At 36.9% G+C, this 24,261-nt stretch overlaps 1 protein-coding gene across 7 annotated transcripts in view; it reads right to left on the minus strand.

The window, feature by feature from the left end:
- Positions 1-24,261, minus strand: part of BCAS1 (brain enriched myelin associated protein 1) — a 141,278-nt gene that overhangs the window by 102,715 nt on the left and 14,302 nt on the right. For all 7 annotated transcript variants that reach the window (XM_074210277.1, XM_074210276.1, XM_074210282.1 and 4 more), the window contains exon 3: positions 301-875. In XM_074210277.1, coding sequence (XP_074066378.1) covers positions 301-875 — 575 coding nt within the window. The remainder of the gene's footprint in view (positions 1-300; positions 876-24,261) is intronic.

Here is a 24,261-nt window from a genome sequence, read left to right on the forward strand (position 1 = left end):
CTATCTCAAATTCTGTTAAATAGGATGAACTCATTTTTGTGGCAGTCACATCACATTTTTTTTTTACACAAAACAGATGAAACAGCTGGTAGTGCTCTTCAAACAGATGTTCCTGTCAGCTAAAACATCAGGGAGACACTACACTACAATGTCCTATTTGTTTTAAAAGGTCAATGACTTGATACCTTTGTCAAGGCCCCTGGTGTCTGTTGTTCAACATATGTGAAGTTGTCTTACCCCATTAATGCTCTTATGAGATTTCATTAAGAATGAAATGGATATTCCTGTTTAAACACTTGCCTTCTCCTCTGGGACATTGTTTGACTGGCTTGATAATCCAGGAGTCTCTCTGTCCAGGTGTTGATTCTCTGTATTCTCAGTTCCCTCTTGGATTCCAATGGGAACAGGTATATTTTCTTTTTTCTTGTCCAGTTTGAAGAATTTGTCAAAAAAACTGGGTTCCTTGGGTTTAAGAAGGGCTGCACCCTCTGCCTCAGGTGGAGGCGATGCTGGTTGTTCAGTAGTACTAAAGGATGCTTCAGCTGGGACCTGGTTTTGGGTTTTATCTGAATCTTCTTCCAGTGCAGCTGTTGCCGGAAGTTTCATGTTCTCACTTGGTGCTTTGTTTGCTGGGGGGTTTTCAGAGCTGACATCCAGGCTCACTGATCCAACTGATGAATCTGTGTCTTGGTCTCCGGTACGTCCTGGTACAGGCCGCGAGAGTGTCAAGAAAAAACGAGATTTAGCAGCTGGTGTTGGGGCTTTGGCCTCCTTCCCAAGATTCTTTCCGTTGGCCTCAGAAACAGTGCTTATCTCCATTGTTTTATGGAAAGAAGTGGCCACATTACCCTGGTTAACACTTGTCTCTGTACTGGCTGCAAACACAAACACAAAACATTGATTATTCAACAAAACAAGGAAACTCAAGTATTAATCATGGACTTCAAATGTTCCATGCTCTCGTGTTTTTATGTGACAAAGACAGAGCAGACTTGTGGCATGTTAATAGATCCTTGTTCCTTGGCTTGCCTGTGATGTAAATGGTGGCTTACCTAGAGACACTTCATGTCATTTTTATGGAAAAATTCAGACTAGGAATAGCACAAGCTGAACTATCAAGGATCAGTTCTTGGGTTATGTCAGGATTGGGTTCAGTAGGCAATCTTAAAGAAAAAGTAAGGGACAAGATAAAATGTCTACCATCTGGAGAGTTTTGAGAAACTTTAGCATTTTTTTTAGATTAAAAATGGAGACTAAATTTGAAAGTATGAGCTATTTAGAACACTGGCATACCAACAAGGTGTGTTTGAGTGAGTGTGTATAAAAAATAATAATAACTGAAGTATAATGGTGGTTTTAGCTTTCCAGAGAATCTTACATACTTCATTTGGTAACTAGATAGTACAGAAAATAGAATGCAAGATTGGAATCAAGATTGATATCTTGCCTTAGATACCTACTAGCTCTGTCACTTGTTATTTAGCCCCTTAATCTCATTTTTCTTACATGTAAAATGGGTTTAATGATAGTACCTACCTCACAAGATGGCTGTAAAGACCAGATTGAGATAATACACGGCAAATGCTTTGAAAACTTTAAAGTGTTATATAAATGTTAGTTTTTATTATTTCACTTGGGTCCTTGGTTTTTCTAAGAACATTTGGGAATGTGTGTCAGGTCCCCCCCCCCCCCCAATCCTTATTTAATAGATGAAATAACAAATGATCCTATCCAAATTTGAGAGTCAATGAAGCTGAGTATGTCATCCAGTCTTGTTAAGTATAGAGTCTCTCATCACAAGAAGTTTGGCTGTTGATTGAGAATTTTTTACCCTAGCCTCAGCAAATAACCAAGAAGGATTAGAGGGATTTTGATCTGCACTGGTAGAGGGATTCATTTCATGGCAGAAACTTGAAATGTTAGAAAATATTTACTTGTGAAGAAACAAAATATATGGTGTATAGAAAAAGCAGGGGACTTGTGTTCAGATTCTGGTGTCACTCCTTACTACAGATATAAAACTGGCTATTCCTATGTGACACTGAGAAAGTCATGAAACTGAGCCTCAGTTTTCTCATATATAAAAATAAGGACTACATAGTTTTCTAAGATTATCTGTAGCTCTAAATTATATGATCTTATAAGGCTATTCAATGTTAAGTGACTTATCTAATCATTAAGTTAGGAAGAGGCAAAGTTAGAATTCCAACCTAGAACTTCTGACTCCCATTATACCATGCTGCCTTTCAAATTGTGGTGAAAATCAATTATAATATACATATTTGACAAAATGGATTAGGCTAAATATCTGAAGATACAGAGATATTGCCTCTTGAGTCCACTAGTAAAGCCGAGGGATTATGCTATATGAATTTGCCTACTTCAGTATAAACTCTCAAATAAATATTCTGCTATCCTAGCAGTATCAAAGAGGTTGACGCTGTCTCTGTCACCTCTTTATTTAAACTTGCACATTTGACAGATGTACTCAGAATTTGGTTTCTCTATTTCCATTCTCATTTGGGGGGTTTCTATATTAGAATTATTTTTTTTCTTGCTCCATTTGCTCATTCTCATGTTGGAATACAGTATAGATATTTGTATGTAAGGGTATATGGGTGTGTGTGTGTATGTGTGTGTGTGTGTGTATGTGTCTGTGTTTGTGTGTGTGTGTGTGCCTATGGGCACTTGTGGAATTGTTAGTATGAAGTAGATCTAAAAGCAGTCAGGAAAAAGAGGCTTGGATTCCCTTCTGTATTCTTATTTCCCCATGTAGTATTCTGAAGAACACAGAGAAGTTTGAAGAGAGGCTGCAGTGACACCTACACATTAGACCCCACTCCAATCATCTCAAATGTGCTTCAGCTACTGATTGATTAACTCATCCATCTCTTGCTGCTCTGCCTGTGGGAGAGGCCCTCACTGGAGGGGGGGAGGGAAGGGTTTCTATAAACAGGGGAACTGATAAAAGACCAAAAGAAAAAGACAGAAAGAGAGAGCAGTGTCAGGTCCCTGAGTGACTAAGTGAGCCAGTTGATGTGCCCACTGAATGTAAATTAAATTTACTGATGGACCTTGCCAGCAGAAGAGGAAACAGCTGAAGAAAAGTGAGAGGCAAAAATTTTCAACAAAGCAAGGCTTTTCAACATGCCAAGAGTTTCAACTATTTCTTTCAGTATCTTTCCTCTTGCCCTAATATTCTGGCAGGGAAGGGCAGTTGGAAAGGGAAAAGCCTACAGTCAGGTAAGGCCTTCACCCAGACTTTTAAATTTGTTGACATATTGCATTAATATCCTTGAGCAGGTCTTTCGCTCTGTCAGAACAAAGTTTCAATGGATAGATAGGTAGATAGTGTTAAATATGGAATAATCTCCAGAGATAAATACTAAAGTCATTTGTTTCAATACTGATCGATACTTGGCATCTTTTGAAACAAACTCCTTGAGGAAGTATATTGCTTGCTACTAATTTTTGTTTTCTCTCTAGCCAATATGAATGCTGTTGAAAACTCATTTTTTTTTTGAATAGCAATAGGATGCAGAGAGAGAGAGAGACAAGAAATTAATTAGGATCTAGTCTGTTTGTCAATAAGGTCATATCACTCATCTCCACAGGAACATATCTCCTGTCTTCTGGAGAGAGCATCTCTATATCTGCAATGTATGTCTTTACAGTAAGTGAGATGATGTACTAAAGATAAAATTAGAGCAAATCAGAGGAAATTCTGATGTCCCTGAGCAGAGCTTGCTCTGTGGTTGCCCTAATTTATTGGTAGCTAACTTTAAAATAGACTCAGCAGGAGGCATTGAGCGTGTGTGTGTGTGTGTGTGTGTGTGTGTGTGTGTGTGTGTGTATGTGGTTGGAGTGGTGGTGGTGCAGAACTTCTCCAGAAGAAAAGGGTGGCAACCCTTGGTCAAGAAGGCCAAATCAGGTGGTCGTGACAGCTGCCTAAGTGATCCTTTCATGTGCTAACTGGGTTGGGCAATAAGCCCTATTGACACCGGAATGGGACATGTTTTGACTCTCTCAGAGCCATATTGATTCAATTAGTCTTATTCGAAATAAGCCATAAACTTTTGTAGAGGTGGCAGCAGTTCCTGGAAGTGGTAATGGAGACAATATAGTAAAAGCAGAATAACAGAACTTCGAAGTCTTGACAGGAGTGGAGAGGCCAAATAAAATCAAGCTATATGTATAGGAATTAGTGAAGCAGAGAACCAAATTATCAAAGTAAGGGTTGGAACCAAAGAACAATGAGACACAGAGCCATAGTAAGGAGAAGTAAAGTCATACCTTTCACTGCTTTGAGTCAAGTGGATTGTACAGGTTTAGAGAAAAGAGAGTTGACTCTCTAGCAATCCCTATTTCTTGGGTTAAACCTTAGTGTGTCACTACATGTATGGAGTCTACATTTATGTTAGTCACTATATGCATAGATCTCTGGGAGAGGTTGGGACTCAACAGAAAGTAAAGTTTCCTTGATAGAAAGATGTGAGTCCTTTCTATATGCTTTGTTATATGTATCTAACTTGATCTATTTTTCATGTCTTTTCTTGTAAGAGAATTGAGTATACCTAAATGAGAGAGGAAAATGAGTCAAGTTTAGATAGCCTTGGAAATGAGAACCTCTGGACCATATAGAATCTTAATTACTAAAAAGTTCCCAAGAGAATCATTGATTTTTGAATGGTGAAAAATTATTTTATACAAATATAAATGTGATGAAATATTCTTAATAGTCTAAGAAATATGAATTTGGAGAATTCATGGAAACTTGGGAAGACTTGTATAAACTAATACAGAACAAAGTTAGCAGAACTAGCAAAACAATCTACATAATAACTGCAATCACATTAAAGAAAAATGGCACAGAAAGACTTCAAAACTGATCAGCCAGGGCAGCTAGGTGTCACAGTGGATAAAGCACTGGCCCTGGAATCAGGAGTACCAGGGTTCAAATCCAGTCTCAGACACTTAATAATTACCTAGCTGTGTGGCCTTGGGCAAGCCACTTAACCCTGTTTGCCTTGCAAAAACCTAAAAAATCCCAACAACAACAACAAAAACTGATCAGCATAGTGACCCATTGTGATTTTAAAGGACTAATGGTGAAGCATGCCTCTCACCGATTAGTATTGAGGTAATAAATGCAGAATAAGGTATCTATTTTTAGTCATAGCTAATGTGTTCATTGGTAGGCTTAATTGTACTTAATTTTTCAGCATTCATTTTTTTGGGGGGTTTGCAAGGCAGTGGGGCTAAGTGACTTGCCCAAGGTCACACAGCTAGGTAATTAAGTGTCTGAGGTCAGATATGAATTCAGGTCCTCCTGACTCCAAGGTCAGTGCTCTATCACTGTGCCACTTAATTGCCTCAATTGTACTTAATTTTTACAAATTAGGGTTCTAGAGTTTTATGGGTCAGGGAAATCATGACATATATGTTATGTGCATATATATATATATATATATATACATATATATATCTTTACATATACACATACTCTAGTTTTGTCAAATGAACAATACATAAACATCAATAAAACATTTTTTTTTTAAGGGAAAAAGAAACCTTGAAGTTTAAGCTTGAGTCTACTGCTTCTGTTCTGAGACACTGGTTTTAGAGACATGACATTTTTGAATAAAACAATGGCTTGATTTTTCAAGATATCAGTGAAACATCACCATTTTTGTAAATTTTTCTTTAATCTGGATTTTAGGATTTCTTAGAAGAATATTTATCATTTCCCTACTGCAGACTTCTTGATTAAAGAACTCTCTCTCTCTCTCTCTCTCTCTCTCTCATTCCTTCCAACTGTCTCTGCTTCTCTCCTCCTTCCCTCCCTCCTTTTCTCTCTCTCCTCTTTTCTCTCTTTGTCTCTGTCTTTCTATATCTTTCTCAGTTTTAAATGACAAAACTCAGAATCTTGGAAACATTTGTTTGACAAAATTGGAATTTTTTTTAGCAGGGTGGTTCTCTATGGCATGGATTAAAGTACTGTTCAGCTAATGTTTTGTTTTTTTTTACTTTGGATAAGGTACTTTTTTTTGGTTTTATTTTTGCTTTGAACAAACTCCTCTCAGGGTCTCAGGTTCTAATTCTGTAAATATGAGAGAATTTGTTTAGGTAGGCTTCATTCTTAAGTTCATAGGCAGCTGGATGGAGTGTTAGACCTGAAGTCAAGAGGACCTGAAATCAGCTCTAGCCTCAGATAGTTATTAGTGATCCTGGTTAAATTATTTAAGTCTGCCTCACTTTCTTTATCTATCAAATGGGGATAATAATAGCATATACTTTCCAGGGTTATTGTGAGGTCAAATTGAGATAATATTTATAAAGTGATTTACAAACCTCCAGGCATTACTTAGGATTTAGGCTTATGTTGTCACTCTGATGATTAAATGTCAGAACCTGAAGAGACATTATACATCATCTATTCCAAACCTAACTGTTTTGCAGAGAAAGAAACTGAGACCCAGATAAGGAAAATGACTTTCACAGATCTGAAGTGACTTTTTAGTACAGCCTGTGCTTGACCAAAATTTCCCTCTGTAGCCACAAGCTATTCAGCAAAAAGATCTGTCCTGAACCTTGGGATTCTGTTATTTCCAGTCCCTAAAGAGGAAAAGTTAGGGAAGAAGTTAAATAGACTAGAATTCCTTGAATCAAGCTGATCATTTTTCTTTGCTTACTTAAAAATATTGAAAAATTTTTTATCACATTTGTTTCCATAAATATTGTTCAAACAAGAGGAAGAAAGAAAGGGAAAGAGAGAGGGAAGGTAGGGGAGTGAGGGAGGAAGAAAGAAATGAAGAAAGAGAGATAGGGAGGAAGAGAAGGAGGGAGAGAGGAAGAAAAGAAAGGAAGGAAGGAAGAAAAAAGGAAATAGAAAAAAAATTCACTTCAAGCAAAACTAACCAACACATCACCTAGGCCCAACAGTAAATCCAGTATTCCTATAATCCTTTATTTCTGCAAAGTTGTAAGAGTGGTGAATTTTTTTCATCTCTTTTTCAGGGTCAAGCTTGGTCGTTATAGTTAGTTACAAGGGATTCAGAACTCGGGGCTTTTCAAGAAGAATATGCATATATGGAATACTTCAGATCTAGGAATATGTTAAAAAGAGACAAGAAGCCCCAACTCAAATTCACAACACTGATCTTTTACTCCCTTCTGCCTGCCTGACAGCCCACCCAATTCCTCATCTCCCTGAATTTCATTCTAGCCTTTAAATTTGAACAAAATCTTAGCAAATCTTTGTTTCATATTATTTCTCTTCCATTATCTCTGATCTCTCCAACCCTGGGCTAAGAACCTTCAAAAGAGCCTTTAATGTGGAAACCCAATAATCCATTTCTCTTGCATTGTCCATGACCTCTGGTACATTTTAATTTTCCCAAGAATACTTCTTTGAGTGAACAGTTCATCATAATTGCTCAGCTCTTTGTTATTGATCTTTTATCAACCTGCAGATCCAACAGATTGGCTAATCTATTGTGACAGTGCACTTCTGATGCTTTCTACAAGTATTTACCAGAAGGGCATTCCCAAGATTTCTCTTTGTCTTATTGGGACAATGACAATGGCTAAGACTCCTTCCTTAGCAGGTGTATTAGAAAAGCCAGGTAATTTTCTTTGAAATAGTTCTTGAAACAGTCCTTTGAAAAAACTATATAACTTATAATATAGAAGATATAATACAGTGGCCAGTGATCTTGTGCACTGAGGGTGAGTGTGAGTCAGGAAGGCGTGCATTCAAGTTTCACTTCTGATACATACTAGTCTTGTGACCCTCAGCACATCACTTAACCTTAGGACTTCAAACATCTCTAAGACTATAAATCACAGACAAGTTGGTTGCATTTGCAAATTAGAGTGGGAATTTCTTCACTGGGAGTTCTCCATATCAAGGAAATCACACATTGGGTCAAAAAGAAACAAAACATTATATCTAAAATTATGCCGAGTGATCCTGAGAGGCAGGGCAACGAAAGGAATAAAGAACTGGAGTCAGGAGGCCCTGTGGTCTGGTTCCATCTCTGACAGTCCTAGACAACTTTCTAAGAGGCTCAATTGTAGCAAAGATGCTAATTTGTATTGAGAAGTTACCTCACTAGAGTGAGGTGAAGTCACACTTTTGAACCAAATGTAAAAAATTTGACATTATTTACAGAATCAATGACTTGCCAGAGCTAGAAGGGACCTCAGAAGTCATCTAGTTCAAAATCTTCATTTTCTAGAGAAACTGAGACTCAGAAAAAGGGAGGAAGTGGCAGCCATTTAGGGACAGAACAGGGACTATAAATCAGATATCTCATATTAAACTATTTCTAATATACATCAAGTTGTTAGAAAGTATTATATGGAACAAACTCCTCTTTTCACAAAGGATGACAGTAAGATTCAGAAAAAAGGAAATGTCTGAGTAAAGAGATCTGAATTTGGAGTCAAGAGACCTGAGTTTAAATCCTAATTCTTCCACTTAATACCTATGTGATCTGGGGCAAGTCACTTAGTCCTTTGGATCTCAATTTATTTATCTATAACTTGAGGGGAGGGACTAAATGATTTCCATGTTGCCTCCCCACTCTACATCCATAATCTTATAATCCCCTGAGACTATGAGTCACCAGATCTCCATTAGAGGAAATTTTGGTTCTCAGTGACTCTATAAGGTACCCAAGATCACATAGTTACTTAGGGGCCAAGACTCAAATTTAGATCTACTGCTATGTAATCCAATCCTCTTTCTTCTTTTCTCTTTTGGAAGCACAATGAAAATTTCTAGATTTGAAGTCAAAATATCCAGGTTTGAATCTTGTCACTATTATTCTTTGAGTAACTTTAAGCAAGTTACCTAACACTTTTGGGCCTCAGTTTTCCTCTATAATCCTATAATCCTAGAGTAATGGGTGAAGTCATCTAGTGAAGTCCAACCTTCTCACTTTACAGATGAAAAAACTGAGACCTACCAAGGTAAAATGGTTTGTAATAAGTAGGTATTAGAAAGGCTGGTTTTCATATTCCAGTCCTTTAACATTCTATTCCATGTTCATTCTCTCTCTCTCTCTCTCTCTCTCTCTCTCTCTCTCTCTCTCTCTCTCTGCCTCTCTCTCTGTCTCTCTGTCTCTCTCTGTCTGTCTCTCTGTCTCTCTGTCTCTTTGTCTCTCTGTCTCTCTGTCTCTCTCTCTCTCTCTCTGTCTCTCTCTGTCTCTCTCCTGAGTGCACTGATTTACTTTCTAAAATAAAATGTGAACACATCCTCCATAGCAAGGTAGACAAAGGAACAATCAACAAAAAAGTTTGAAACGAGTCACTTCTGAGTCCTCAGCATCAACCTTCAAAGCCCCAGTGTTTAATTAAAGCAAAGATTTGTCTCTTCTAGCCTTTTCCTCCAGGAATAAATTAAGGCTGGGAACACATTCTGGACTACAGGCCCATAGTTGTATCACTGTGATAAGATAGGGTTACAGTCTCTTTCCATCATCTCCACCTAGGGCACAGTATTTGTTGAGCTCTTGGCAAGATTAGAAAAATCTTTTTTTCCCATCTTTCCCTTCTTCCATTAAAAATATCTTTTCTTCCTTCCTTCCTTCCTTCCTTCCTTCCTTCCTTCCTTCCTTCCTTCCTTCCTTCCTTCCTTCCTTCCTTCTTTCCTTCCTTCCTTCCTTTTTTTCCCTTTGAAAAGAGACATTTATTATATTCAGGATCTGTAGCAGTTGTGACAAGAGCAGTTTTTTATATAAAGACGCTTGCAAATAAAAGTGTTTGGGTAGCATTTGATATTCCAAGAGGTATAACCATAAAGGGAGCAAGATGGGGTAAAAACAACATAGGATTTAGAATCAGAAGAGTCAGATTAGTTTCCTGGCTCTGTCATTTACCAGGTGTCAGATCTTTGAGAAATCTCCTCCTCCTCCTCCTGAGCCTCAGCTTCGTCATCTGTAAAATCCGTCAGTTGGTCAATAATTTATTAACCACCTGCAGTTTGCCATGTGCTGAGTACTGGGGGATACAAAGAAAGGCAAAAGACCCTTCCTCTACAAGCTCATTGTTATATGGGAGAGGTAACATGCAAACAAATATATACAAACAGGCTATCTCTATATATCTATATATATAAGATAAACAGGAAAGCGCTAAATTTGAGGTTTTTGGAAAGATATCTTGTAGATGTAGAAGGTAGGATTTGGCTACAAAGTCAAAGGTAAGAAGTTGCTCCCACTACATGATGGACCAATGCAGATTGTCCGCACAGATGCCAGGTTTCCTGTCTCACAGAAGCAGGACCCTGCCATCTCCCATGTGGATGTATCTGTTTTAGATGGTCTTGGCATATGCGAAACACCCATTACACTAAGATCCTAGGGATTAGAGCTAGAAGGGACCTTAGACAACATCTAGTGAATACTACCCTCCTCACTTTACAGAAGAGGGAACTGAAGCCCAGAGAAGTAAAATGATTTGTATTAGGTATGTAGTAGAATTTATGATAGATAATAGAACTGAATTTGATAGCTAGGGCTTGAAGGAAGGAAGGCATCTACGTAGTAAAGATGAGGAGGGAAAGCCTTCCAGGAATGGGGAACAGTTAGAAAAATACTCATAACTGAGAGAAGGAGGGGCTTGTTAATAGGACAGCAAGAAAGGTTAATTGTGTATTAAGTTCACACAGTAAGTAGTAGAGCAAGGATCTAACCCCAGGTTCTCTGATTCTACTTCTTCTACTATATAGTATGGTTATTCTGGTGCCCATTCTTTTTTTATTTTAAAAAATATTTTATTTTTCCAACTACACGCAACAGCAGTTTTCAATAATCATTTTTATAAGGTTTTTGAGTGTTACATTTTTTCCCTCCCCTGTCCCCTGACAGAAAGCAATCTAATATAGGCTATAGATACATATAACCTGGCTAAATATACATCCATATCAATCATGTTATCAAAGAAGGATGAAATCAAAAGAGGAAAAAACCCTAATACCTAAGACAACTTTAAAAAATTGAAGATAGTAAGTTTTGATTTGCATTTAAACTTTACAGTTCCTTCTCTGGATATGGATGGTATTTTCCATCATAAGTTTTATAGAATTGTCTTTGTTGTGCTGCAGAAATGAATAAATCCATCATAGTTGATCATCATCCAATATTGCTGTTAGTGTGTAAAATGTACTGTTTCTGCTCACTTCACTCAGCATTAGTTCATTCAAGTCTTTCCAAGCTATTCTCTTGTTCCTCATGATTTCTTATAGGACAATAGTATTCCATCACGTTCATATACCACAATTTGTTCAACCATTTCCCAATTAATGAACATCCCCTCAATTTTCCCACTATGGAAAGAACCACTTTAAATATTTTTGCATATGGGTTGTTTTTTATCTGGTGCCCATTCTTGATGCCCTTTTTTACTTCCTCCCTCTTTTTCCTCCCATCCCCTCCAACTGAAAAATGGTTTCCTGAGTCAGGGCCACAAGAAAGTTCCATGTGTTTACTCATGAGATGGCATCAAATGGGTAATGAACAGATCTTCTGGAGAAACACATGGCAGAGACAGAAATGTGAGCACCTAGTTGGCCCAAATAAGTAATTTGTAACCAAAATTTATGAATTCAAACTTCTGTGTAGAGGAAGAAGACTTGAATTCTCAAAAGTTTAACCTTCTAGATAGAAAAGGGAGATTCCGGGGCAGGGTCAACCTTGGTGATTGCTTTGTGCATAACTCTATGATCAAGAGCTCATGATTTTAAAAGTTTGGGCAGTGGGCATTATAGAAAAACAGAAAGAAGGTGATTTTCTGATACAGCATTTTTGTTGGAAAAGAGATCTGCCTGTGTTGTTTTTCAATAGAATTCTACTTAGAGAGGAATCAGCTATTAAGACAGTGCAGATCCAAAGGAAAGATTTCTTGTTCATCAGTTCCAAGATATGTTTTCCCTTTTGGGAGAGATAAGGAAAATCTGAACCATAGAATTATGCTCTGGATGTGAGAGGTACTTAGAGGAATCCGTGAGAGCCAGAGGGTTCTACCAGAATAGCAAAATGGTTGCAACAATGATCACCCCAAGTTTTCCTTCTTTGTATTTGTAATCCCAGCATCCAGTACAGAGCCTGGTGGTCCATAGTAGGTGTTAATGATTGATCAAGGAGAATTGATGGCTGTAAGGCTTTAATGTATCTGTTCTTGGGTGACTCCTTTGTGTCTACTGTGTATTCCATGGAGTGAAGTAAACATCTACATCACTACTTTGAGTTCCTGTACAGACTAAATCTTGGACTTTTATTTGATTCTCTCATCTCTAACAGATGAGCTTTCATCCTGTTTTGTCTGCAACTAGGTCTTCATGTCATTTCCCAGCTATTTCCTAACTATACTGCCTAGACCTCACCATTCTCTTCATCTTCTTCCTCCTCCCAACAGAATTCAGACTCTGACCCTGTGACCTGGGGCTGCCATAGGTGAGCTATTATATTATCTCACTTGGAACCATTTCCAAGCCATGCTACCACATGCATACTTCCTATCCCTCACCTCAACACACTTTCTAGTTTCCCTCTATCTTTGTCTTGTTCTCCCCTATTATCACATAAGCTCCTTGAAAACAAGGACTGTCTTGCTTTCTTGTATTTAAATTCCCAGGTTTATATGGTGTCAGCATTTAATAAATGGTGTAGATAGGAAACCAGGAAGCACTGGGTTCAAGCCCCATCTCTGACATATACTGGTTCCATACTTACATATATACTGGTTTTACATACACACACACACACACACACACACACACACATACTGGACACATATTTAATCTTAGAGAGAAACAACACTATCTGCATTGGAAAGAGAGCTTTCTCACCTGGGAATTTGAGTTCCTTTACTAATGAAATCAATTTGATCATTTATGGATTCCCACATTCATCATAGGAAGTCAGATACACTGGAACCAAGTGTAAGTTATCTTTAGAAAGTTTCTTATGATACCTTTGGGAGCAAAGAGCCCAAAGAGAAAATGAATCTTGTTGGATCAACCCCTCTAGTAATAGAGTCAATCAGTCCATGTGAATTCAGTTTCAGCCTCTTTGGTGGCCCTGGGGTAAGGGGAGTTCCTGATCAATCCTCAATCTGTCTCTCTGATTTTTTATTCATTGTTTCTAGTTTTGCCCTCTGTGACCAAGGAGAAATTTAACACACTTTTCATTTGACAGAACTTCAAATAATTAAAGACAGTTAATGTACCATACCCTCCTCTGTCATTTTTCTTTTCCAGGTTTGATATTTCCAGTCACTCCATACAGTTCTTAAGCATCTTGGCTACTCTATTCTTGATGCTCTTTATTTTCTTGTTGTCCTTCTAAAAAGAGAGTGACCAGCATAGAACATCATATTGCAGGGTGGTCTTACCAGGGGAAAGTACAATGACACTTAATGACATTGCTTATTCTAGATATTTTGTCTCTCTCAAGCTCACAGGAGGGGGTTTTATTATGTTTCTAGTCACTATTTTAGCTTTTTAACCCACATTTTCAATTAAACTCCTCTTCAATTAGATGCCTCTTCTAAGGGTATTGCTAACTACTCATAGGCTGAGAGGGTTACTTCATGATGAATATGGCCAGGTGAAATAATGACAGTGCAGATCCAAAGGAACCTCAGTATTGCAGAACTAAAAGTACCTGGCTCTACCTCTGCCATTTTAGCTTATTAAGGCAGGACATACCTGGACTTCACTGGCCATCTATAAGGAATCATATCATTACAAGCTCTCTATGGGAGGCTCAGAACTCAAGTCCTCAACTCAAGTGGAAGCTTTTACAACAGCTTTTCCCTCTCCACACCTCAAAAGCTATTCCTTTTTCTCCCTTGGATCCCATGTCTCCTTATATGCCTGGTTATTTTTCATATTTAAACATTTCCCCTGGTTTCTGGTTTTTTATACTTTACAAGAACGACATTGATTTTATCTGAACCTAAATGTAAAAATTTACATCCTATCAACTTTCATCTTTAATTAATCAATTGTACCTACTATTGTGCCAGGCACTGTGCTTATTGTTATTTATTCAGTTGTTTTTACTCATGACTCTATCTCAGATTTTCTTGGGAAAGATATTGGAGTGATTCCCCATTTTCTTCTCCAGCTCATTTTACAGATGAGGAAAGTGAAGCAAAAAAAAAAAGTTAAGTGACTGTGCTTATTATCCAACTAATGCTCCAGCTGTTCAAAATTCTTTTTGAGTCCTGATGGTCACTCAATATGTTAGTCCTTCTAGCCTTGAATCATCTACTCATTTGAAGAGCATGTTATATACATATACATACACATACACATACATATACATATACACATACATACACACACACACACACACACACACACACACACATATATATGAGTTTATTCAACTCACTGAAAAAATGTTGAATGCACAGGGTCAAGGAAAGATCCTTGAACATTCTCTAAAAAACCCCCTCCAAGTCAACATTGCTCCATTAATGACTACTCTGTGGATGTGGCTATTCAACAAGTTACAGATCCAGTTTGCTATAATTTAGGTCATATCTCTTTATGTTTGTACACAAGGATAGCAGGAGAGACTACCAAAAAATTGCTTTTACTTTGCTTATGAGAAACTTTGAACTTATACTATAAACAGATTTTGACTTAATTGCACACAAAATGTTCTCTGGGGTCAGAGAAGAGATTCTCTGGTGTGAACTTATGAACATTTATAAAAAGGAATATTGCTCCTCCTTCCTGTTCCTTAGGCAACTTGCCTTTGCCTACCCAGTTCAGGCATTGCCTCCAACAATTCTTCCAATCTTTAGATTCACTTTTGTTTTTTTCATGGGCTATAAATTTACAAGTATAAGAACATCCTGTATTAAATGGAGCAGATGTCATTATTGTAATGGTACCCTGGAGCAGTCATTTTCTCCACCTTCCTGCACTTCAGGTTTTTATTTTCCATTTTAGAAGGAAAAACTGAGTCACAGGAAGATCCACCCAAAGGAAGCAAATATTATTGGAATTTGGTTTCCACCCAAAATCATTGTGCCATATGATTATAATAATGATCATAAACATTTTTATATTACCCTGGAGAAAGAAGATTGAAGGGCATTATAACCATCCTCAAATGTTTGAAAAGCAAACACCTAGAGGAAAGAATTAGATCCAAACTAGGAAAAATGAGTGGAAGGAGCAAAGAAGCAAAATTATCCTTGGTATCAGGGAAAAAAAATTACTAGTAGAGCTGTTCAGAAATGGAATGCACTTTCTTAGGAAGTGGGTGTTTCCCTTTCACAGAAGATCTTCAGTCAGAGGATGATTGGTCACTTATTGAGAACACCTAATAACTAGGTAGTACAAGAAAACAGAGAGAGAGAGAGAGAGAGAGAGAGAGAGAGAGAGAGAGAGAGAGAGAGAGCGAGCTAGCTGATTTTGGAGGCACAAGGTCATATTTGGTTGAATTTGGCCTTCAACACTTACTAGTTGTGTAATCTTGAGCAAGTCTTTTAACCTGTTTACCTCAATTTTCTCATCTATAAAATAAGGATGATAATAATATATCTTGCATGGATGTTATGAGGATAGAATGGTGATTATGTTTGTTCTCAAAGAAGACCATGACACCAGGGAGGTGATGCCATGGTAAGCAAGTGAATTGGATTTGAGTGAGGGAGTTCTGTGCTGTCTTTAGCCTCACGTTCTCCTCTGGAGTCATCTGGATTCTATGACCAGATATGAATCAGAATGACTGGAGAAGGTCCTGTGTGAGAAACAATCAGGGTTAAGTGACTTGCCCAAGGTCCCATAGCTAGCGTCTGAGGTCAGAATTGAATTCATGAAGATGAGTCTTCCAGATCCATGGCTTTATTTACTGCACTACCTAAAGCACTTGGCATGTTGTCTGGCATATAGTAGGTACCATATAAATGCTAGCTATTATTATTATAATGAGATGAGGAATTACATTTGTATCTATAAATATATATAATATGTATATATTTTATATATACACATATTTTTATGTACTTGCAAATAGTTTCTGCTCTCAATGAACTTATATTAGGATGATAATGATGATGACAGTGATGATGATAAATAACAATGATGATGATGATGATGGTGGTACTGGTGACATGGAAAAGAAGATTTCTGGTCATCATCCAAATGGAAAACATGGCCACTGAAATCCCTTCCAACTTTGAGATTTTGCAAATCTAGTGCTTTGACTATGTGAAATAAAATAATTTTGTTAAATTGAAATCTCTGCTCTTTCCTTTGATAGTCTCCCAATGGTCTGTTGGATTGGGACAAGGTATGGCAGATCCCATTCTGAGTAAGTTTAGAATGAAACAGAGTTTCTGAGACAAACAAATGTGCAACTCTTAAGTGTTTCCTAAAGTGTTCCCTGTTCAGGTCAGAATTTCTTGGATATCACTCTGGTAAATGGTTTTCCTACTCAGACCAGCCAAGAGTCTCTGCAGATGCTTCAGTAACCACCTGGCTCATCCACTTTTATTTGTTCTACTTCCAATTTGGACCCAGCCTTCCTTGTCAGAGGGTGTGCCTCATTAGGTACATGTTGACTTTATTCAAACTGGGTAGACAGCTTTTTAATTTTTATTTATTTTTTTATTTAAGAGTTTATGATCTAGAATTAGGGCAGAAGGAAGCTGCTTCTCAAGGGATAATTCTTGAAGCTTAGACTGTGCCTGCCCCAACCCAAGCAAAACAGGTATATTTCTTGCTTAGTTTCTAGTGACTTCTACTTTTGAGGGTAAAAATATTCTATTATTACAGACTCTTTTTCTACCTTAATAATGAGGCATAAACGATTAAATGTCACAGTCCCTACTGGGAAAACTTCAAGACAGATCTGAGATAAGTTTGTCTTCCCTATTAGAGCTGGGATTAACTGTTTCATCCTGAGATCTTGTAGAATAATTCCATAATACTGTATATTTTCTTGATTGCTTCCTAGATTTAAAAAAATGAATGTCTAGTTAGCTTATGAGATCTTGGGCAAGTCATTTCTCTGCAGGTCTCAATTTATTTTTATCTGTTAATGGTTAGACTAGATAATTTCTCTGATCCTTTTGGCTCTAATGGTCAAAATTCTGTGGCCTCTCCCAAGTGTGATTTTCTGTTCTCTTCTTCCATGTACTAAGAACAATCCAGTTGTCAAAACTGGTGTTCTTAGGTCCCTGTTAGCTGTAACGTAACAGTTCCTCCCAGTTCTAATGTTTTATTTCCCAAGCTTTCTTTCAGCTCTTCCATTCTATTCAAGCTGTAACATTTCATATTCAAAAGTTCCTCCCAGAATTCCATGACTACCAATGTTTGCTAAAGACATGCATGCAGAAGAGGATTCCACTTATTTTCATGTTCCCCATTCTTTCCAAATCCTGGCTTAATTTGGCTCAGCAGTCAGACAAGTCTACAAACTCTTAAGCAAAGTGCTTAATAAAGACCAGATACACATTGAAATTTCACTTTGAGGCCAAAGAAAGCTTCATTATTTCTAATTCTGGTCCTCAGTATAATACAGTATTCACTTTCAGAAGACAATGATTGCATTCAGTTTTTCCACAGATGAGCTTGCTAGGCTTTTCATCACCTGATAAGCTTTGAGCATGGGATGTTTCACACTGAAAGCTGTAGACTTGACCATTGGCATGTGAACTGAGGTAAAGGCTAATTGAGCTGTGAATCCCAGAGCAAATGGGAAAGGAAGCTCAACAATTTTGTGACGATCACATGTATGTCTGATTGTGGTGACTTGAACATTATATAGCATCTCAGATGAGTGTTTCATGGCCAAAATTAATGAAATTTTTAATTGTTTTTTGAATTTTACAATTCCCCCCCCAATCTTACTCCCCCCCACAGAAGGCATGAAATTTTTCTTGAAAGAAAACATCTCAGTTTAGTTAGAAGAAATAGAATTTACTTCATTCAAGATAAATGTATTTTACCTTGCTTAGAATCACAGAATCACAGATTTCTAGAGTTGGATAAAGCAATATGGCACTAAAATAACTCTGAAAATAATCAATCAACCTATGATCATTTATTAAATTTTTTTATAGAAGGACAGTAAAGTGACCCAGTAAATAAAATGCTTGGCTTGGAATCAGGAAGACCCGAGTTTAAATTCTGTCTCAAGCAATTACTAGCTATGTGACCCTAGGTAAGTCACTTAATCTTCCTTGTCTCAGTTTCCTCGTCTGCAAAATGAACTGGAGAAGAAAGACACAACTGAAACAACAGAACAAGTGTGTAAGACACAAGAGGTGATGATAGTGCTTTTCTCTGTCCTATTAAGATCACACTTGGAGTATTGTACTGATATCTGGAAAGATGAATAAATCTACAGGACAATGGGCAGGATGATGAGGAATTTCAAAGTGAAACCATACAATTGTTGACTATGTGAACTGGGTATGGGAAAGGGAAGACTTTAACCTGGAAAGGGAAGACTTTTATGAGGAAATATTAGCTGTCTTCAAGAATTTGAAGAAAATATTAAATACAAACCTGGGGGGTTAAATATATTTGAAAGAGGAATTTCATTTGCTCTACTTTGTTCCAGAGTGTAGAACTGGGAGTGATGAGTGAAAGCTACAAAAAGACAAATTTAGACTTGCTATAAGGGGAAAAGTTAAAATAGCAAGAACAATGCAAAAGTAGAATGGACTAGCTTGGGAGAGAGCAGGCCCAATTTTGGTGGATGTTCTAAAACAGACTCCTGTTTATTTTGTTCAAAGTGACCTCTGCACTCTCTTTCAACTCTGAGATTCTGGGATTCTGAAGGGATCTAAGATATTGTCTAGTACAACTCTATTATTTCAGAAATAGGAAAGTGAGATCCAGAGAGCTAATATGAGTTGCCTCTGGTTTAATTAGCTAGTGGCAAAGTTAGGACTGCAAGATAAGTCCAAAGATTTCCAATCCAGGATTGTCTTCACTTATACTAGCTGTTCATTTTTGGAGATGTGTAGCTTCTTTTGCCAAACTGTCACTTGATTCATTAATTCAACAAGTATGTTGAGTGAGTTAATGTGATAGGACACTGGGCAATAATGATCTGAAGCTATTAATTACATTTTGATATTTTTATGGTTTGGCAATCTTGTTGATTTGAGTATTCCTCTGAACAAAAGATTACTAATATCAGATAACAATATTATAAAAAATAAATAACTCTTCCAGGATTCTAAATGACATTTTGAAACAAAATGTCCCTTTTACTCTGTCAATATTCTTCTAAAAAAATGCACACACAACTTTCAGACCTAACCTAAATGTGTTACTTCCTCTATGAAGCCTTCCCTAATCTCAGTTTGAAGCAGTCCACCTTATGGCACTGTTTGACTTCTCCCTTATCTACTTGGTCACATTCCAATTTCTGCTGCAGTTTTTTATAATGTAACCTCATCTTTTTTAGTAGATTGTAAGATTTCTGAGGGCAAGGACTGTATTTCCTTTTCTCTTCCCTAGCCACCTTTGTATTCCTAGTGTCTTGTACATAGTAGGAGTTGAATAAATGCTTGTTGGATTGACCTACAGTGGATCAAAATGAGTTAGATTTATAGGTTCTAGTACTGAAAGGGATATTAGAGTCCATTTTTTCCAGCAATTCTTAACCTGGCATCTGTGAATTTTTAAAAGATATTTTAGTAACTGTATTTTTAGATAATTAATTTCCCTTTGTAACCATATGGATTTTATTTCTTTTTATTTCTATTATTTATTTCTATTTATTTCTTCATTATTCTAAAAAGGCATCTATAAATTTAACCATACTACCTTAGGGATGATTTCAAACTTCTGATTTAGTCCAATGCTTTCATTTCACAGATGAAGAAACTGAAGCCCAAAGAAGGGAAGTATCTTATTCAAGGCACCCATAAAGTAAATCAAATCAAGAATTTGAATCTAGATCTGATAATTCCAAATTCATGGATCTTTCCATTATAATACAATATTGAATTGAGCAAAGAGATATTCTAGTCCTATGGGAATATTTAGTCATTGACCATGGAGTAACTACTCTCACAGCCACAAAAGAATCATTTCAACCTAAATATGGAATGTATGTTGATGTGTCCTTCTCTCTTAGACCTCATCTTTTATAATAACCTTTTATTTCTCTAAATAATTAGACTGACTTCCACTCTGTACTTCCATCCCATAAGGTCAGTTCAAATCTTTGTTCCTTTTTGTGTTTAAAGATATCCACAGGTTTTAAGGTCCCCAAACAAACATCTATGTGACAAATACATTAATGGTTCAGGGAAAGTGGTTATAATTAATGTGGATTTTTAAGATATCTGAGAGATTGAGTCCCATGCTTTTCTCTTTACTCAAAACAGAATATCAAGAAATTCTAAATAGGAACTACAGGCATAGTTTCCTGGGTTATGTTTTTAGGGTGGTGGGTGGTAAATTCTCACTCAACCACATGTTAAGACAAGTACAGATCCCGAATGACAAAGAATACTGTATGCAGTAGAAATCTGGCTAGACTGTAGCAGCTCTCAACTTCTATCAAAATATTCCCTTAAGCCTTTAATGATTACCAGTTGTCGGGATCTAGGATTAGAGTTTAAGGCAAGGAAAGGGCCTGAAGCACTGGAAAGAACATTGAAAGTCAGAAGAGTAGATTTGTGGCTTAGTCACTTACTATATGATCTTGGGCAAGTAATTTTCTTCTTTGGTTCTCAGTTTCTCCATTTGTAAATGGAGATAATACTATCAACACTTTTTATTGTACAGGGCTGAGCTAAGAAAAAGACCTTTAAAACCTTAATGACCAGGAGAAATATGAGTTATAATGTCTGTTTTTTTTTTTAAGTAAATAAGGGGGATACATGTCAAATTCTTACAAACTCTTTTCAGGTCAGTGGAAATAATTAGAATGACAGGTTTAGAAAAAAAAAATGTTTCCAAATTATTCAGTAAATAAAGTTTGGACTTTTGTGTTTAAGTTCGGAAGCTTGGTCTATTTTAGGCAGAAAATCTGGTGGAAATTGACCCTAGGGATGAGAAATGAGAGAAGAGGAAATGGTCAGCTGATTGTTATGTTCTTTCTTATACAGATGTGTGAGTTCTCTCTGTCTTTCTCTCCCACCCACAGTGTTTCTCTCACAGACACAGACAGTTAATATCGATGATGTTTCTGAGACCATGTCAGCATTTCCATCTTTGTCACTGGAATGTGATTCCTGGAGCTATTCCCATCTCTGAGAGGCAAAGAACAGTTGTATATTATTAAATACTAGCTATGTGAAAGTCTAATTAAAATAGGCAGTGTTAATTATGAAACAAAAAAAGATTTGCTGAGAGGATCATTAATGGAGATGAGAGAGTAGGAAAGAAACCTCCAGAGATTTTAAACAGAAGTAATAACATACTTAAATTTCATGGTTTTTTTCTCTGCCCCCATGTGACTTTTTACTGAGGTGCCCAAGCTGGTCTGTTGGACATGATCACTAGCCTTATTACAGAACTTCTCATAACTTGCATTCTAAAGAGACCATATATAGCACCTCCATAAATTTCTATACTGATAATTAAAGATTTTTATTCTCAAGTACAAAAAAGTGCATCCAAAAATAAAGTTTCTTTAAAAAGAATAATAATCTTCCTTAATTATGGGTATTGTAAGCTCCTTTAATTTGCTTATATATGTTTGTATGTGTATGATATATGTATAAGTGGTATATATGCTCACAAATATGTATTATATATGAAGGATATACTCGGCACAAATGTGGGTCTTGGGAATGCTTATTTTAATGAATTTGTAATTGAAGTGTAAACAATGGTAGGAGAGATAAGTTGGGACCTCTCTGGCTTTGGGATGGGAAGTGAGCAAACCTAGAACCATGGATTTAGAGATGGCCCTTAGAGGTCTGTCCAACTCTTATTCTGTCTCTTTCTCTGTCTTTCTTCTCTGTCTGTCTCTGTGTCTCTGTGTCTGTCTCTCTGTCTGTCTGCCCCCCTCTCTCTCTTTCTCTCTGACTCTCTGTCTCTGTCTCTCTGTCTCTCTCTCTCAAGCCGTGGACCAGAAAGTGACATGCCTTAGGTTATTAGAAGTAGTAGGAATCAGAGGTGGTAAATGAATACAGGTCTTCCTCAAATTTCTGTATCTGTTTTCTTTCTCCATGTCATGTTTCAGAAATTTGAAACTTCCTGTACATTTAGAAGGAGAAGAAAGGAGGGTAGCTGAGTGAAGGGGGAAGGGATTTTGTGATCCCATAATCTTTTCCTCTACCATTTCCTTTGTGACCAGAACAATTCACTCAACCCCTTTGCTCTTCAGTTTCCTCATCTGCAAAATGGGTATGATGATTATAATACTTGTATCATTTTTCTCAGATAGCTGATGTGAGGAAAGTGCTGTAGAATGAGAACTAGTATTAGAAGAAAGACTAGTTCAAAAGATTATGGTCATGGAAACAGGAAGGTTAGAGACACCTCCTTGGGCTTTATGGGAGACAAGGTCTGATTAGAACTTCATTGGGACCTCTTTTAGCATTTGCAATATACTGCTTTAATTATAATAGAAATTGTAATCTTCTTGAGGGGAAGGAATAATATTTTAATTAATTAATTAATTGTCTAGAAAGCATTTATAAAATGCCTACTATGTAGCAGGCATGGTGTAGGGGTTGGGGATTCAAAGACAAAGGAAAATAGCCTTTGCCCTCACTTATGTTCTATTGGGGAAAGCACAGATACACATAAAAATATATACATATATACCTACACATATAAAAACATAAATATGTGTACACATAAAACCATATAAATTTGCACATACATGTCACACATGTGTATATGCACACATAAGCATATATGTGTACCCCCTCAAACATACAAATGTTTAATATACAAAATAAAGACAAGGTAGCACTTCACAATGAATGAATGAATGAATGAATGAATGAAGCTTTTCTCCTTTTGTCCCTGCAAAGTAGGCGCTGTTAGAGAAAACAACTGTATTGTACATGCATCTAGGACATGTGGGATATGACAGCACCCAGTCATAGCATAATAGGATTCCCAGCTGGGCAAGATCCCATGGACCATTTATTTCAATGTCATCATTTTATAGAGAAGGAAACTGTGGTGTCTAAGAAGGCAAGTGACTTGCCCAACATTGAAATAGGAGGGAGAGAAAATGATGCTTATTAATAAGAAAAATAAAATTAAATTGAAAATATTTTTAAGACTGAAATTATTTCTCTGTTCCAATCCCCTTATTTTGAATGTGGGGAAATAAAAGCATAGAATAGTGAAGCAACTTGGTCAAAAGCACATAGTTGGTAGGTAGCAGGGCTGAGATAGAAGACAAGCTTTCTACTCCTTATATCATTCTTTCACCCATTTAAATGCCTCCTTCAGTGATTTGGAGCCTATTACAACAGAGAAGGTAGTAGAAGTTTTTGCTCCTATTTCAGTTGTTTTGACTGTTTATAGCCATTGCAGTTTATAGATTTGGGACTTTGCCCTATTGGCCCATTAACTTATATTTGAAAAGGATTTAATATTTATTTCTCTTTTTCTCATATTAATGGGAGAAATATCTACTAAAATCTTATTTTGATATCCACAAGATGTGGAGATAACTTTCTATATTATTATTATTATTATTATTATCTTATACATCAAATAAAAGGAACATTTCCACATAGCTAGTAGAATAGAAAAAAGAGGTTTGTACATGAAACTAGAGATCTCCATTAGGTACAACTTGCTATCTTATATTTAATATATGAGTTTTATCTGTAGCTTTGAAATTTGATTTCCTTCTTTTCTCTACATTAAAAAAGCTTCAACTTCTCTATTTTTCTCTTTTCTTCTCTTCCTTTTTTTCCCCTTGTTTTTGCTGCCTTATCCCAATGCCCCCTAACTCCTTCCTGCCTCTCCCCTGGGGGGAAAAAGCACTCATAACACATATATTTAACTAAGCAAAACAAATAACCACATTGGCTGCATCTTGAGTTCTTCACCCTCTGTCAAGAGTAATAATACCCATTCACTCTTTTTTTTTTTAAGGTTTTTGCAAGGCAAACAGGGTTAAGTGGCTTGCCCAAGGCCACACAGCTAGGTAATTATTAAGTGTCTGAGACCGGATTTGAACCCAGGTACTCCTGACTCCAGGGCCGGTGCTTTATCCACTATGCCACCTAGCCACCCCCCATTCACTCTTGAAGGCTTCACTAGTAGATTATGAAATCTGAAAGATC

Source organism: Macrotis lagotis, chromosome 1 (assembly GCF_037893015.1).
Source record: "Macrotis lagotis isolate mMagLag1 chromosome 1, bilby.v1.9.chrom.fasta, whole genome shotgun sequence".
NCBI lineage: Eukaryota > Metazoa > Chordata > Mammalia > Peramelemorphia > Peramelidae > Macrotis > Macrotis lagotis.